General features: G+C 38.6%; 2 protein-coding genes across 6 annotated transcripts in view; one reads left to right on the top strand and one right to left on the bottom strand.

The window, feature by feature from the left end:
* LOC122973454 (semaphorin-4B-like) overlaps positions 1–5,822 on the top strand; it is a 54,540-nt gene extending 48,718 nt beyond the window's left edge. For all 5 annotated transcript variants that reach the window (XM_044341094.1, XM_044341036.1, XM_044341175.1 and 2 more), the window contains exons 14-15: positions 318–403; positions 1,184–5,822. In XM_044341094.1, the coding sequence (XP_044197029.1) occupies positions 318–403; positions 1,184–1,956 (859 nt within the window). In that variant the 3' untranslated portion in view covers positions 1,957–5,822. The remainder of the gene's footprint in view (positions 1–317; positions 404–1,183) is intronic.
* A 9,946-nt stretch (positions 5,823–15,768) lies between these two features.
* Positions 15,769–17,666, bottom strand: LOC122973403 (small EDRK-rich factor 2-like). The gene is made up of 3 exons (XM_044340909.1): positions 17,531–17,666; positions 16,621–16,729; positions 15,769–16,202 (listed from the first exon to the last, which is right to left on the bottom strand). The coding sequence occupies exons 1-3, from the start codon at positions 17,535–17,537 to the stop codon at positions 16,130–16,132; spliced, it is 189 nt and encodes a 62-aa protein (XP_044196844.1). The 5' UTR covers positions 17,538–17,666; the 3' UTR covers positions 15,769–16,129.
* Between the last annotated feature and the right edge of the window lie 302 nt (positions 17,667–17,968).

The following is a 17,968-nucleotide window of genomic DNA, read 5'->3' as shown; positions in this document are numbered from 1 at the left end:
ATTAAAACAAAACATGAAAATCTGAGCAAACCATGAATTTAAAAATGATATGCTTCCTCACCTTTTTAGATTTTAGATGAACATGTTTTCACTGTGTTTAAAGTGAACATGCACCCATGCAAGCAACCTAAATATAAACAATATATATAGTTATGTGTTTGCACAAGAAGCTTTTAAAAGCAATATGGTCCCTTAGTCTGATGAATATAGGTTTTTAAATAAAACTTGGAGGGAGAAATTGGTGCATCCACACAAGGTGCCTTATATTACAGCTGCTAAACTGACCCTGTTGTTTTGTTTGTAATGTTTCATCTCAGCCGCTGGCAGCAGGACGTAGAGGAGGCTGATACTTCGGCGATTTGTAGGTTTCCCACCACAAGATCTGCCAGACCATCAGCTTCCCGTGAGTGTGTGTGTTTTCTGTGCAGTGGTAAAGTGTTGTTAGTCACCTTGTCGACACCATGCAACATAGTGTTGTCAGGAAAAGAAGCTGTCACATGTTGTTGTATTTGTATATTCTGAAAAGGATGCCAGCTGACACAAAACTCTTAGTCATTTATGTAAATTATGTCACACAAAGTCTAGTTTTGAACTCAGAATTGTACAACGTGCAGCGATGTGGTTAACAACAAATGACTTTAAATCTTGAAAGGAATAATTTGACATTTTGGGAGACTCACTTATTTGCTTTCTTGCTGATAGTTAGAGGATCTATTAGATATTAAACAGATCTGTCTGTTTAAATATGAAGGTGGAGACAGTTGGCTTAGCTTAACATAAAGACTGCAAGCAAGGGGGAAACAGCTAGCCTTGCTCTGTCCAAAGGTTAAAAAACATCTACCTACTTGTACCTCAACCCCTGTAAAACCACAACTTGTCCTTATGCTTTTGTGCATATTGATCAAACAGGACATAATATTTTAATTAAAGAACTTTAAGAGGTGCTGGTAGCTGGGATTTTGTAAGCTTTGCATAGAGCTATGCTAACTGTTTCCCCCCCGTTTCCCCTGCTAAGCTAACTAGCTGCAACGTCTTATTTAACGGACACAGCAAGAAAGCAGATATCCCAAAATGTTGAACTAATCCTCAAAGTTAGGCTTATTCCATAGGCTATGCAATTACTAACACATTCCTTTAAAAGGATCTTTAAGTGTTTTCAAGCAATATTGTGCTTTTTTCATAGGTGGCTCCAATTGCCAGCTCATTACAATCCCAGCCAACACCTTCAGAGTCCTGCCTTGCAAACTGCGCTCCAACCTGGCACAGAGGAGGTGGCGATACAGCGACAGCGCCAGCCAGTTCCTCTACGCTACTCCTGAAGGCAACTTGGTCGTGGTGGCACAGGCCGACAAGATGGAGACCTACGAGTGCTGGTCCGAGGAGGAGAGCTTCCGGCAGTTGTTGGCCAACTACTGCGTGAGAGCAGAGCCCCGCCAGGAAAGCACCACTATGATCAGTCACTCACGCACGCCACACATTGAGCGAGAGGAGACCATCATCCTGCCTGGCCAGTCGCGTTCTGAGCAGGTCCACACAAAGACGTACTGGAACGAGCTGATCGTGGTGTGCGCCCTATTGGCATTCTCCCTCGTGGTGTTCTCCTTGTTCGTCATCTACAGGAACCGCGATCATATGAAGTCCATGCTGAAGCAGGGCGAGTGCCCCAACATGCAGCAGAAGAAGCCGAGGATAGTGGGGAAGCCCACTGAGAGCTTACCCCTGAACGGTAACACCATCCCTGTTTCCACTTCTGATCACAAGGGCTACCAGACATTAAATGACAACTATATCTGCAGCACGCCCACCCACGAGTCCTCACCAGACAACAGTAAGAGCTTCTCCGAGTCCTCCGACAGGCGGCCGCTTAACCTGAAGGAGAGCCACGTGGAATACTCCCCGACCTGCCCTCGGCCCAGAGTGCGGTTAGGCTCAGAGATCAAAGACTCTATCGTATGAGAGCACAGTATTCGCTAAATGATGCCACCCTGTATCTCCAAGAAAGATACAGGCCAAACCCACCGAGCAAAGGAGAGGAGACCCTGACATCCTCCTACATCACAGCACATCTTTTATTTTGGTCATCTTTGTTCTGTGATCAGTGCGGAGGTCATTTTGTTTAACCATTTCCACTCCGGAGCCAGAGGTTAGTCCGGTCTGCTGCGTGGGGCAGGACGAGGAAGCAGCACGACACTCCGGTTTCAACCAGCTGCTAAAGAATAGTTCTAACAGTCTTTTTTTTTTTGAGTCATTCTCATGGCCACTAACAGCGTATGTGTGTGAGTGTTGGGCTGGGAAGAAAATAACACAATAAGCAGAAGACCTTCTTCCGATATCAGTATTTATCCCAGTATCTCTTTAGATATGCAAGCTACTCCATTAAATTATCTAGTTGATCACCATCACATGGTACAATTACAACAGTTGACAATAAATTATAAATACTGATATACTGCCCAGCCCTATTAGTTATGTGTGTCCTTGCACATGTTCACATGCAGAAGATTACTGCTATGGTATCAACTCTTCTGATGTTTTGCAGACGCCATACTAGAATCAAGCTACAATACACACCACAGACATGATGACCTAGAGTTCAGGTTTAGGAGAATATAATACATGTTATGCGTATTCACTATGATCCACACATTATGGAAGCAAGTCAGAAGCACATTTGTTCCATTTTGCTCAATAAATGTCATGACTGTGTGAAGATAAAGATGATGACAGATGAGGAAGACCAGGAGAGAACACCACACCTTGACAAGGACTGCAACTTTGAGACAGATGAGGGTGGCTACTGATCAAAAAATGTGATCCACAAATGATGCTCCAGGGTCTAAGTATTGACATTTACCTCCTGAATGTACGCTGTTGTTCAAAGGTCTTGTTCATTGACACGTAACCGCACCATGGACAATTTAGGGAAACCCATTTCTCTACATCTCTGCTCATCTGAGGCAGCCCTGCTCTTCAGAACTGACTCGCAGGTTCAATGATGGGTTAATAAATTCACTGAGACACAGATACCCTGTTTTTGAGGCGATTACGGCAAAAAGACCTGGCATTTTTACGGCCGTCAAAGAGGACATTACAAACACGGAGAGCCAAGAAAAAAAGGGGGACATCCACACCTCTACCATGTTCAGGGCAGCAACGAAATCATCATGTGCACTGTGCCAAAAAAAACAAAAAAAAAAAAACAAACAAAACTCGATTGTCTTATCTAACTGCAATAGTGCCATTCTCTTCTGACCACTCCCATCTCATGCTTTATGTTAGCATTGATCATTGTCGAAGAGCACATGGTGACGGTTCTCACAAAGGCACTAATAATAAACAAATGTGAAGTGCAAAGTTGGAGATTTCTCTAAGACTGTTAGCTCATAAACTTTTCAGACTGTGTTGGGCAGAGTCATTGATGTTGTTGTAAAATCTGACATGGGGCAAAGGACATGGTATGGAGATTAACTGTGGTTAAAACTTCCCATGTGGTTATCTGCCTTCTTAGTATTCTCACTGTAATGCAGAGGTACATCTAGTTCGAGATTATCGAGCTTGACGAGCGCTAACAATACACACGCAGCGTATTTTTTTTAGGTTAATTTAACCGCTAACAAGCCCACTCAAAATGAAAAGGTCACAGAACAACTAATAATTGTCACTGTATTTAATAGTCTTCTTGTCCAGACTGCAGCTGCACTATGTAGTGAGGTAGATGCACACAAGTTCTGTATTAGCTCAATATAACTCCCCTCCCCCTCCTCCAGGTTACATTTCTTACACACATGGCATTCACCACACTGTCAAGGCGATGTTAATGTGAAAGCACAAGTAATCAGGGTGTTGAATACTTGCAGGTTTGCACATTTCAGTAAAATCGGAGCGAATTTTAAGAAATGCAACTACTGAGAGACGGATGGTGTGGCTGCTAAGGAAAATGATTTTTAGAAATCAGTTATTACAGGGACCAGTGCAGCCATTATGAACACTCTTGCACCTACATTGCTTAGACTTTTGAGACTTAATAAGCAGAATTTTCCAAAGATGTAGGAAGCCGATAGATGTGTATGTCAGAATGAAAAACATCCACGCGGCCATAGGGGCAATATGGCACCACATGTCTTAGAATACATCACCAGTTCACTGTATTGATCAAGTAAGCCTACAGTATATATTTCACTATCAAGCAGACTCAGCATTTTGCTATTTCGAACACTGAGCAGATGACGACATGCTATGTAACTTCAAGTTGACAAAGTAATTGCACAGCATACTGCGCAACAGTGGTCAGTGTTTCCTTTTTTATTTGGTTTTCGTTTTGTATATACAGTATCTGTGCTTAATATTGTGTGTTTTTAAGGGACCTTGTGCAAGATGTGTTGTAGCGATAGTCTTGAAACTAGAGAGTGAACACTGCTGATATATTTTCTTTTTTCATAATCGTGCTTTACTGCCTACTTCAGCATACATTTCTCCTCTTGCACAAAATACTGCACATTTCTCACCACGCTGTTAGTTCAACACCTGGGCTGGTTTTTACCAAGCATGTCAAAGCAGGAGATGTATCTGGTTTTATTTTCAAGGAATAGTTTGACAGGGAAATAATTTTATTTAGAGAGAAAGATGAACGGATAAATATGACTCTCAGTCTTTACAGTAAAAATTAAATAAAAGTATTTCCCAAAATGTCAACCTATTCCTTAAATCTTGTTTGCTTACTTTCAAGCCGAGACTGACCAAATAAACCAGTGTTACATTTGCTAACAATGTATTTCAAACAAAGATCATTGCTTATTACAGTAACAAGGATATATCAGATCCTGATGTCCTTGGTGCAGAGTTAAGACAAAATTTCTAAATTCTAAAATGCCTCTCTGGAGCGTATTAATACCCTGCTTTGATATGCTCGATGGATAACCTCACAACATGTTTTCAAAATGCCTTTTAGATATCAAGTTGTTCTGCCTTCTAGCCATGTGCCACATTGTACACACACCCAGCAGTGACCTCACCTACAGAAATATGGTGACTGGCGTGATTGTAGCCCTCCGTGGGCGCACTTAACTCCATAACACGGGTCAACAGTAGATCTATAAGTTCACCCAAGCCACCATTAACTTTGCCTGCAAACAACAAGACTGGGAGCTGCTCAAAATCTCTTTGCTTGTGTCGGAAGTGGTCATTTGCACGTAGGAAACACCTTTCTGAAGAGTTCAATCTTTAACAATAATATTACTTCCTAATTTCACGTACAATACCACTTGACCTTAATATTCAAAAATGCCAAAAGGTAAATACTGTGTTATAAAGTTGCGCGTATTTATTAATGATGAGCTTTTCATTAAAAAGCACACAATAATACCACGGTGACTTCATTTTGAGTGGCTCCTCAGTAATGCAACATACTGTACTGGACATGAATGTAGCCGACTATATCACATTTTGAAGAATATCTTCAAGGATATTACAGCAGTCTGTTATGCTAGAATGGCTCAAGTAGGCCATTGCAACATCTTCTCAGCATTTAGTTCAAATGGTCATACTACAAAAAAACAGCACAATAGAACTAATTAATCATTTGTGCTGCATGATGTAGTGCTGCAGTAAGATGCAAGCGCAGCTCCAAATCCTCCATAACAGCTCAGCCATGAGACTCAGCAACAGCTTTGCCTCAGCATACCGAACACCATAAGCTTAGTTGACTGAATAACTATTAGACAAATGTGGTCTTGCCTGCATGATTTCTTGATTTGTTGTGTACAAATAACATTGTGAACTGTATTTTTTGTATCATTGAGATTGTGACTGTTGTTTTTATTATATTGTACATAAAAAGCACTTTATTTTAATTTTTTAAGATAAATGAATAAAATACATGTTTTGACAGATGCATGTGCGAGTCCATTTTATGCTGTAAATGGCTGTTTATTCTTTGCCTGAAAGAGAAGGCGAAGGTGAAAATGGTTCACTTAAATTCACTTTAATACCAAATTTGCATATAATTTTAGGTGTGAAAACAAAGCTGGAGTATAACAAACCTTTTTTCCAGTTATATATGGACTAAACCATCAATTTGGGTAGAAAACATAATTTTTAAAGCAAACATTGGTTAGTATTTTCTGAAAATATTGAATCATATAGGCTACATACATTCTCTTGGAGTGTCGTCATCAAAGTTTTAAACAGTGGGACACTGGACCTTTTATACCTTTTATATGCAAGGCCTGCATCAGCTTGAGGACTGAAGGAAAAGTTTCTGACAGTCACTATAATGCAAATGTTAAAGTCCAGCATGTGCCAACTGAATAATCATACACATTTTTAGTGGTTTAATGTGGTAATCTGTTAATTACATGGTAACACTTTAACTCCTTTAACTAAGGACAGTTTACTGATGCACAGAATGTCAACGATTACAACTTCTCCTGGTGTCACTTATAGGTGCTCACATAATGAGTTATAGTTGTTGACACATGCATTAATGAATCTGCTTACTACTACATATTAGTGTTTTATAAACCATTAAATGTTTATATACAGCCAATAAATTGTAAACAAAGGGCAGTTAAAGTTAAGCATTACCAAAAAAAAGCTATTAAAAATCAATAAATCATTTAATTTGGCAATTAATTCCATTTCCTTTTTTTTTTTAGCCTTGAATGATTGGCATCAACTGCTTCATTCATGCTTCTCCCTCACTGGCTCATGTCAGCCGCTGGGCCACTGGCTGATTTATATTTTTCAGTCACATTTGTGCAGGTGTACAGCATGGCCATTACAATCGGACATTTTCAAATGACTCTGCAGATAGGCTCATGACAACGCCGTGTACTGCCACAGCTCCCTCCAACATCCCAACCTCCTACTAATGTGCTATTTTTTTTTATTGTATTGTTAATTTAACTCAGGTTTAAAGTCATTGCTGTGTTTATAAGGGGGGTTGTGAGTGTCATTGACTGAAATGTAGTGTGATAAGAGAGGCTCTTCCTCTCAAAAATTAAACTGTTATACACACAGTTATATTCATTTTGCTACACACTCATCATGGATACACAGTTTCAGAGGTCAGCCCTGTTGTAAACGTCAGCTTTGTGAATGAACACACATAGTTATTTTTGGAAAGTGCGTGTAGCTGCCACCCAGTACTGAATGATGTTTAAACAGTAGGGACAGAGAGATGATAACAAGGGGACTCTGTATGTCACTGCTGCTCTGTTTGATTGTAGTACAGCACAGGTAGAAACTGGATGTGGTTTTCTACCAATTTGTCTGCTGTGGACTTTGAACACTGCACTGGCACATTGTTAAGTACAAACTGATGAGATGGCAATGTGGACTGTTAAAACACATGTATGCGATCAATTCTTTTGTGAGATGTTGTCCAGTCTTGACCACATCTGTTGCAAACATTAAGCAACTCCTTACACTGTAAATCTGTGACCATCATTTGCACAAGACATCTGCAAAGATCAAGCCTGTTTGGATGATTCACAGTTGACTGTATTGTAATAAGGCCACATTGCAGATGGTTTCCTCTGAGAACAGGGAAAATGTATTATCTGTCATTTGTTGTGCAATGATGTGTTATCTGACCATTTGATGATCTGCAGGCAATGGTTAGAAGTTGTTCAAAGTCAGGGCAGTTTTTTAATGTAAATTGTGACCATTTGGCCTCATAAACAAATACCAGACTCATTGGAGTTCCTGAGAATATTAAAATCAGGTTTAATACCGATCATTCACAGATATTCACAATGCAACACATTAGGTTCTCACGCTGCTTCCTGGAGCAACAACATGTGAGGATGCCTTGTCTTCTAGCATTATATTGAAGTGCTACATGTATAACTTTAGTACTCAAGGAAAATTAGGAATTATTGTCATTTAGTGTTTGTTTAGATTTTCTGATTCCCATAATGAAAAAAGTTCCAGATCTCAATGAGACTACCTGTTTAAATAAAGGATTAAATTTTTTTAAATTAAATTAGAAATTAAATGATAGAGAGCTAAATTTGTACAACTTGATTAAGTACTGAGAATCAGATATGAGCTCTAAGCTACTGATAACATAAACCTTATCACAACTAATCAGCACATTATTTCAATCACATTTTTATGATAAAAAATACAAAAACACTGCTCAATCGATCATGTGCATGTGTAGATCTGTCCAAAGCTTTGTATAAAATACACCATTTCATTCTTCTTTGTAATCAAACAATATAACCCTTTTGGCTATTTTTTTGGTTATTGTAAAAGTGTACCTTCATTCTCATGCTCAAGTTATTAAATATGAAAGGCTGATGTAAAAAACTATTGTAGGTGTCCCACAGGGCTCCTAACTTGGGCCCTTTCTCTTCTCAGTTTAGATCGACAGTCTCCCCTTATTCTTTTGAAAAGACAGTCAGTTGGTCTGGCGGTACCATAAGTCAAGTGATGATTCAAGGAAGCATGACATGTCTCAAGACATCTGGGCATGACAGGGTCTGAAATGGCAATATAGGTTGAGTACACGAGCGCACACTCAACAACGAGAGAAGAAGAGACAGAAGAAGAGGAAGTAGGAGACAAAGCAGATGACACTTTTAACCAGGAGGTCTTCTCTGCATTATCCAATCCATGTTTTTTCTGTATATTTCTTAATATATTTTAAGCTTCATAAAGAAATTTTCCTGTGTTGATATGTTGTAAGGACGGGCCTTTGATGAGCGCTTTTCAATTCCTTTTCTTAATTTGTTTGGGACAGTTTAAATAAAGATGAATCATGACAATTACAGCTACTGTCACTTTTAAGGACAGCCGCATTTTCTTTTCAAGCTCTGCCACCAGCTCACAGTGCCAATTATCTGGTCTTACTTGGATAGCATTCATTTCAGCTGTTGAAACGGGCAGGTTAGGCCAGACAGAATAGCTGCACAGAAAGCCAGCAAGAGGACTCATTTTTCTTTTCTTTTTTCTTTTTTTTAGATGTTTACCAAAGCAACAATTTAATCATCAACCTTCAAAGTGATCATTTTCTGCTTACAATATGTTTGCTCTTGACTTCATTTCTTGCTTGTGTGCTAAAAACATCCACCACATGTACCAATTGTCAAAGGATATTTTATTCTATTCTATTTATTCATATTCCTGTTTGCTGCCCTGCCACATTTTGACATTTTGATCCTTTGTTTTGTGGCCTCTATGTGTGTTTCAGGGTAATCAGTCTCTGCTAATGTAGACAAAAGACTCGTTGTTGACCTCTCACCTCATGTCCCTGTCAGTGACTCCATGTACATCAGAGGATAGACTGATCAATATGACCAGGTTTCACACTAACTTCATTCACTAACACAGAGAATATGATTTGACTTTACTGGCTAGGATGCTGGGATTTCTGAAGAATAATGAGAATGTAAAAACTATATATGCATACATGGGAGTACAAGGAAAACAGAAGTACGTGCCTGACAAACAAATGTGTACAGGAATATAATATTGTCAATAGCAAATTCAGAAATTGAAAAGTATTGTGGACAAGCATGTAGATGAAAAAAATGACCTTTTGTTTTTGTACAAGAAAGGAGGATGGACAAGTAATTCAAGATTTATTTCACAATATGTCTTATGTTAGCAAGACGTTAGCATCTCTTCATATTTGTTGACATTAACAAGTCTCAGGAGTAATTCTTGTACACGCAGGAAGACACAGGAAGGATTTAGACACAACTGCTTTTGAAGAGTTGTGACTATTGATAGAAGCAAATACAACTCTGTGAAGGGAAACTGATTTGGGATTAATCATACTCTGCAAAACCAAGTTGCACCGATCACATCAAATATAAGTGAGCAAACATAAAAGGAAAAGCAAACGAGCCCATAAAATATCTGGGTTTAATTATGTCTCATAAATATCTGTTCTGCCACATAAGAAACGACAGACTCCCCTCTGTACATCTGCAGACTATCTGTCTATCCCATTTTAAAGGGTGAACTCTGAGGTAGCTGCTGAAATCTTCACCCTAAGCGGTTCTAATAACTGTCCATCTTATTTTTGATGGCCAAATTACAACTATCCACAAAGATGGCTCTTAGGTAGCAATTCAAACCTGATAACTCGACTATGTGCATGCATCAAGATGTAATTACAACTTATTTTGCCAAATACACTAATGAGAGAGTGCATCTTCATAGACAACCCAAAACTGGTCTCAGCCATAATCCTGTTAAGCCTCAGAAACAAAACCAACCTCAACATGGACAAAAAAAACTCTGCTCAGTGGGGAGAGTGAACTGTGAATAAATCTCACCTTATTGATGTCCTGGCACCCCTGCTGAGACAGAGATCAGCTGCTAGCAGGAATAATAGGCCTCTTTCCTCACAGACTGCCCGTGAGTGTGTGAAGGTTCTGATGGTCACACTGATAGCATCAAGTGGATGTCCAGAGCTGACTGTGACTCTTATCCAACATCTTTCCTCAGAATGACCCAGAGTTAATAAAAACAAAAATAAATATGTCTATTCTCATCTTTTTTTCTGTTTTTTTCCCCACATTTTCTGCTAATGTCTGTCTTTCTTTCTGTTTCTTTCTGAATCCTGTTGAATCTCAACGTACGTATATACTCTCTTTTGATGGCCAGTGACATATCCCATTCATTTTCATCACCAGAAGCTCATCTGCTGTCACCGACCATCTGATGATGAGCAAAGACAGTAATTTGCCATTCATTATTAACAAATCACTGCGCTGTGAAGAGTGCCTTTTGTTTGCCTCAGCCTTGAAAACAATTACAGTCAGCTTGCATTTCAGCTATGATTGCATTGCATTTTTCATGGCAACGGTTCATTGATAGTGAAACTGAAAGGCAGATTTGCTTTTCACAGTCAATGAAAGGAACTGGGAGATCTTTAAAATCAGCCCAGACCCAAATTCTCATGTCACACACCATCTCATCTCTTTCAATCTGGTTTTTCACATATAGTTAAAATTCTTGAAAGGATGATGATTTTAACTAGTCTAGTAATAACCTGAAATATATCTGTTTATTTTTTTCTATTATCTTATTCATTTTTGGTTTAATTCTAATTTCAATGCACCAGACACAGATGTTTGTGTGCACACAAATTAGAGAGGAATTTACTTGTGTAATTGTAGAGTGTCTGTATATTGTCAAGTGTCATACGGTCAGGAAGAGGGTCGATATACTGAAATGTGAGACTCCAGTTCAAATTATTGTGCTCTTCTTATATTTATAAAATTAAAGTACTTATGCAACCCTGCCTCTGAGAAATTATGTTTATAGGTACTAATTACCCATTTACTCTTGTTAATTCCTCTTGATCATAGGAACAGAATACAGACAGATATATCTATAGACACACTAAATGTTATAACCCCCCCCCTAGAAAATTAAAATTTCTCTGCATGTTGTATACTTGCAGGACATATATTGCTTATTATAAATATATCATTTAAAGGACTAGTATGTAAGATTTAGTGGCATCTAGCAGAACAGACTTGGCAGAAATGGAAATATATAAATATAATATAAATATTCATAAGTGTGTTTTAATTAGTGTATAATCACCTGAAAATAAGAATTGTTGTGTTTTGTTACCTTAGAATGAGCCTTTTATATCTACATAGGGAGCAGGTCCTCTTCCACAGAACCTGCCATGTTGCTACAGTACGGACAAACCAAATGCTGGCTCCAGAGAGGGCCTTTTGAATTTTTTCCGAGTTTTGCTGCCACCGTAGGTTCTCCTACATGCTTGGAAGGGGAGGGGGAGGGTATTCATTTGGTTGCAATCTGCACCCTCACTGCAAGACATCACTAAATCCTACACACTGGTCCTTAAAAAATATTTTGTTTGGCTTCTGATATAGAGAGTTGTGTTTTTTTCTTTGTGTTAAAAATACAATAAAACAGTGGTTTAAAAAGTGTTTATAGGCAACTACTTTGTAACAGCAAATACATTTATGATATATGGAGCTCTGTTTGATGTAAAAGGTCAAATATTTATCAAACATGCAATTCACACCCTCCAAAAGTTCTCTGTCACTTTAAATCCAGCAGCTTTAGTTTCTTAGTTTAGGAGAAAGTTATTGAATATGAACAGTGTATAAAATGTCTCAGCCGATCAGAGGGGAAGTAGCTTCCACTGATCAATGACACTTTTCATGTGGACAAATATACACATGAATGACACTGTACATGTGAATGTGCACAGATTTTTCATACGTGTACAAATGCACTCTTGCATCCGTGCCGACATTTTTGCATTGAATTTTCAAATATTTAGCTACTTCAGAGAAATATGTACAGCAGTAAAATGAGCCTCAGTTTCTGGATTTCTATCATAAAAGGCAGTTGCGTGTGTTAGAAGAAGAGACAGAAGCAGAGCATGAAAAAGCACATTTTCTCCTCATGCATACAGCATTGATGGAGGCAAAGTGAATGTGCTGTGATATTAACATTACACTTGCATTATTAAATATTTTGCGGACATATGAAATCTTGTTAACATTGGGTGAAGATGTGACATGCTGAGACCTTCCTGAGGAGAGTTTACCATTGATGTATGAACATCCTGCCCCATCATCATTCACGGTAGTATAACTATGAAGAGACACTTTCCATGATAAGGCATTGTGTACACACAGTGGATCAACCAGCCATGTTTTTATAACATCCATTATTCACAGTGCAGTCATTATCTAAGTGGCTGCAACAATGTTACAGTTTGAAAGATTAATTCTCTTTGTATCAGAAAACAGACGTTATCAAAATATTGTGCTGCTCACCCTCAGTGTAATGAAACAGGAGGAGTGTCTGCCTGTGGCTGTATTAATCAACCACATGATGAATGTGATAATCACATTTTCTTCTTCAAAGGGGAACCCTGTAAACACTTCCACTCAAGGCAAAAATAATGTTGTATGTAGCTGGCAAGACAACAGATCTGACAATATTTGCAGAAATGTTTGGCTCTATGAGATATTTTGCAATTTGGTCAGCCCAGTTGACAAAAGAGACAACAGGTAGGTTTTATTAACCTTGTTTTCTGACAGTGGATATCCAGAGATGTCACACCTGAGCTCTATAGCAGGTGTAGCATGTCTGAACTAGATCCTGTTTCCTGTAAAGATGTGAATCACAGAGAGAACAGAGAGGTCATGAAGCCTCAAGTTAGTTTTTCTGCGCTATACTGAAGTCTGAGCCCTGTGCATTTCACTCAGATCTAGATTACATCACAACAAGACCAAGCAGGAGTATTGAAAGCTGATCAGTGGGACATCTAACCTGTGAGTATACATACAGTACACTGAACCTTCAGATTTAATGTTATCAAGCCTTTATAAGTGTAGTGTAGGAGTGAGACTGGACTAAATCAGTCACCATTAGTATTATGTGTGTCTCATCTGTCCCTTGACCTTTTCTTGGAACTTTTTGCCCTTGAATTTTATTTTTTCTATAACTCTCTATCTTTGAATTGCCTAATAACACTTGAAGGTCATTCTGGATAAACCTGAGCAGTTAATATACCTATAGACCTTCCTGTCTTACCTGTATGTCTATAATTTACCATTACTAACATATAGCAGCCGAAGCAGTCTGGATTTCCTGAGTGTTAATAAGGCTTTACTTTGGTTAGATGAAATTACTACATGTCTTTGCTACATTTACGTCATATTCAACATATGTAAAGGCAGTCGGCTACAGCACATGTCCATCTTCTCCTCAATTTGTACTTTGACACTAGTCTATTCAATATTGTAAATAGCATAAATGAAGTCCTGCTACAATACTTTTTACTCCTATATCTCAACATATTCAGTAGAGAAAGCATAAAGTGATGTGGCTTCGTGTATGAAGATAATTAGATTGGCTGACTACGTCTTTCCTTTGCATTCTGCATCTCTCATTAGCCTACCACCGAGCTCCTCTCTTGGTCTGTTTTAAGAAAACATGCCAGAACCCACTGGCGAGTCAGTCTGTTGGGCCTTATGCTGGAATTTGAGTGAGATCTAGCCAAAGCTGAAAGAAGAGTATCGTGGATGATAGCGGATAAGGTTTGAATTTTCTCAAATTTAAGCAGCTTGCTGATGCTGCATTTGTTCCTCATTGCTATTCAGCTCTTGAGCAGCTCTGCCGCTATCTGAGATGGAAAAAATCTAAACTGGTGATTTAATTATACGCCCTGTAATCTGAGAACTGAGGACACAAACTCACTGGATTTCGGTATGTAGACACACAGCTTATTGACTATAAATAGGCTGAGCCAAAGCTTACTAGTTCAGTGAACACTATAAAATATCAGCAATATGCACTTTGCGCTTATGCTGGTGGCCAACACTCATAATACTAACGTAGAGAAATAGCAGTGCTTTCCTCATTTCAATACTATGAATAAAATGTCCATCCAAAGCCCTCAAAGATCTTTAAATCTCAAACTGAGCCATGACAGGCAAACAAAACCAAATCATTCAAACACATATTTGCCATTCTGACAAATCTAATTTTGACCTCTAAAAATACATTTTTAGAGGGATTTTTAGAGAGATACCATGGTGTTTGCTTCCACCTAGTGGTCCTTATGTTACAATAGCACTCTGTCTGCTGGCTTATTTGGTTTAATTACAGTAAATTTGGCAGACTCCAATGTTACAAAACACAGACACAGAAGAGACAGAACACAGATGAATCCTTCCTGTAACCACAAGTTGTCAGCAGGATGATATATCTTGTGTTATTTATGGTGAATAGGTCTTCTTTAAAGAGATATTCTGTACTTCAAGATGTATCCATGTGAACATAAATACACGTGTATACCAAATGATCATAAAGCCACTGAAGCAAACAACAGATGAACAGCAGTTTACAAACACAGAACAGGTAAACTATTAATATGAACATAGGTAGAAACTGTAGAAAAGCTTGTCTGTGAACACACACAGAAGTAACTCGTAACAAGACACTGATTTTCTTTGTTGAGTGACATGTAGCCTATTATTTGGCGCATGAATTGGCATGGATTTATGTACAGACTATTGTCCCATGATACTGTATTTTTCTAGGATTCAGACATTACAGTCTGATATACCACCAGTGATGGAAGGAGGCCATGAACAGTGGACTTACTGTACTTTTGATCTGCTTTACAATTACATTGTATTTTTTTGTAACATTACTTCGTTTGCATCCCCACATATCTGAGTGATTGTCAGTATCTGGATTCTCACAGATGAAATAAAACTCAGATGAGGAAATTTACATTTCTTGGCCATCTTTGATTTTTATGTGGCATTTCTATGAAAAATTACGCATAGTTTCTTTTTTTTAAAAAAAAACATCACATAAGCAATGAATCATTAACCAGGCTGTCTGTCCAGCAAACGATACAGGCTGAACTGGTTTTTCATGTGCAGGGAAGGTTAAACTTGTTTTAAAGGCCCCGGTGTAATTATAGTTTACCTCCTGCTGCTCATAAGAAATACTATCTATGAACAAGTGTTCACAATACTAACTTGTTTGGGTTTTACTCCATTTCTTTGCAAGAAACTGAGTGAAGGTATGAATTCAAATTACCCAAATACCAGAAGCAGCAGTTGGTAATTGTTTTATTTCCTGATCATTCCTCATTCACCATCTCTTGTTTAAATAATTGCATCTGAATGTGATGCCATTAAAAAAAAAAAAAGATGCTACAAGATATAACCTACATAATTAAAAAAGGTAAACGTTTGCTGTCTTCAATCCCAACATTCAAAATAACTCAAGCAAGCATGAACTAAAAAGATACACTTTATTTGAAACCAGCAGGGGACATTTTTGTACAAAAATACACAACTGTTACGTAGATGCTTTGTGTCAATAATTGTTCATCTTTCTCCTGCTGCTTACGCCACTGATGCTCCTCTGCATGCAGCATCAACGTGGGACAACGGCTAATTTGCTCAGACATAATTTCACCGAGTAAAATAACAATTCCAACAAGCAACGTCATTTGCCATAGGGAAGAGTGTAGGATCCTAAATTCTTGAGTCTAGACAAAAATGACAGATTCGTTCTCATAAATATCAGGAAGAATGTTGAACGTGGGATGTTCTTGAAACGCTGAGTTGAATACATGTCGGGGCTTCATTTGTTACTTGGACTTGGTGCTTCCTTTCCCGCCTTCATCCGCCTTTTTCTGCTTCTGTTGCATTATCTCAGCATCCCTTGGGTAAAAAGGGACATTTGAAGAGAGAAGACACTTTGTTAGGACAGACTCAACTGTAACACACACATCTGTTTAAAACATCTATAAGTCCCCATTTAACACACATCTCTGATATCAGTAATTATTTCACTGAAAAAGGTTCCCAAGCAAAAATATCAGGTAGTGGAAGGTGGTTTAACACAATAGTAATATCAGATACTATGTACTGTATCATGAGAAGGATTTAAGAACTTGTTACACAAAAACTACAGTATGATTAGAGATAAATTAAATATTCCACAGAGCCGTATATTGGTGAGTTGGAAGTTGTGCCCTATGGCTTTGGTTGTAATACTTCAAAGATCCAACGGCACCTCAGACATTGCTCAAGTTTCAGTATATCCCATGTCTTTCATCTCCTGCACACTGGTGCTTACCTCTGCTTCCGGGCAGCTGCAGACAGCCCATCATCGCCCCTCTTGCCTTTTCCCATATCAGTCTGCTTTTTGGCATTCTTCGCGCGTGCAAGCTCACGTTGGTTTCCCCCTGCACATCAGACAATAGGAAAAAACAATATAACTTAATAAATGGCACATGAATGAGCAACAAATGTGTAAACTACACCCTTTCAAAAATATCTCTCACTACTTAATGCCAAAAAACAAAAACAAAAAAAAAAACAACGGGAGGGATTTTTAAGTGTCTATAAAGTATAGTGTGAAATGACACACGGTCCGTTCATTTTAAGCACGAGTAAAAATGGTTACAATAAAATGGTGCAAAACTTGAAAGCAGCCGACGTGGCAGAGCGGCGCTCTGGAGCTGCTTCCTACCCGAACAACACCGACTACATAAATACACACAAGCAACAACTGCAGCTACAGATTTGAGGAAATAAAAATGTTTCCTGGTAAACATCTTTACATCCTGTCTGCTAGTAGCAGCGTTCACACGCAAACACCCTGCGTTATGTCTCCGTTAACTGTTGTTTTCCAGTAGGCCGAGGCTCGGGCTAACAGCTGGACAGGAAAACAACCCACTAACGTTATCCAGTCGACATTGAAAAACGTCCAACGTTAATCGCAGGAATCATGAATTACTAAGCATGTCTGCTCCGTGTAAACATATTTGAATGGCTCAAACAATGCTGTGCGTAATGTATGATGTAAGATGCCAAAAATATGCATCAATTCCGCGAAACGTAACGTTAGGTTCTTTTCAGCAAATAGACTGAGCCCAGATCGGCGGTGGCCGAGATTGACGGACGGCAGAAACAACGGGCACAGACTACATGCAATCGAATAAAGTACATATTGTCTTACAGTCAAAATATATGTCGATACCCACTGGTCATTTTATTAATCGACGCTTCTCTCCTGCAATCCAAATAGGCTCAGCCTACGGGCCGCTGGCTCGCTTTTCGTCGCTCCAGTAGCTGTTTCTGCTTTGGTCGCGTCGCTAAGTAAGCGCGAGACGAGACCGTACGAGAACATTCCGTGCCCTCCCCATTGCGCATGCGCTATATATATATATATAAAGTAATCAATTATGCCTGATATTATAAATCATTACGATCACTTTATGATTGCAGTAGACCTACGATAGCAATGGCTAGGACGGGGACTAAGTAGCTATCCAAAATTATTTGTGTTTGTAAAGTGTTGCCATACCAACCAGTGTAAAACTAACTCATCAATTGGAATTATTATTATTATTATTATTATTATTATTATTATTATTATTATTATTAGTCGTAGTAGTAGTAATAGTAGAAATAGTAGTAGG

The sequence above is a fragment of the Thunnus albacares genome, chromosome 1, assembly GCF_914725855.1.
Source record: "Thunnus albacares chromosome 1, fThuAlb1.1, whole genome shotgun sequence".
In the NCBI taxonomy this organism is placed as follows: Eukaryota; Metazoa; Chordata; class Actinopteri; order Scombriformes; family Scombridae; genus Thunnus; species Thunnus albacares.
Note: the sequence above shows the minus strand (reverse complement) of the source record. Positions and strands in the feature narration are given on the sequence as shown.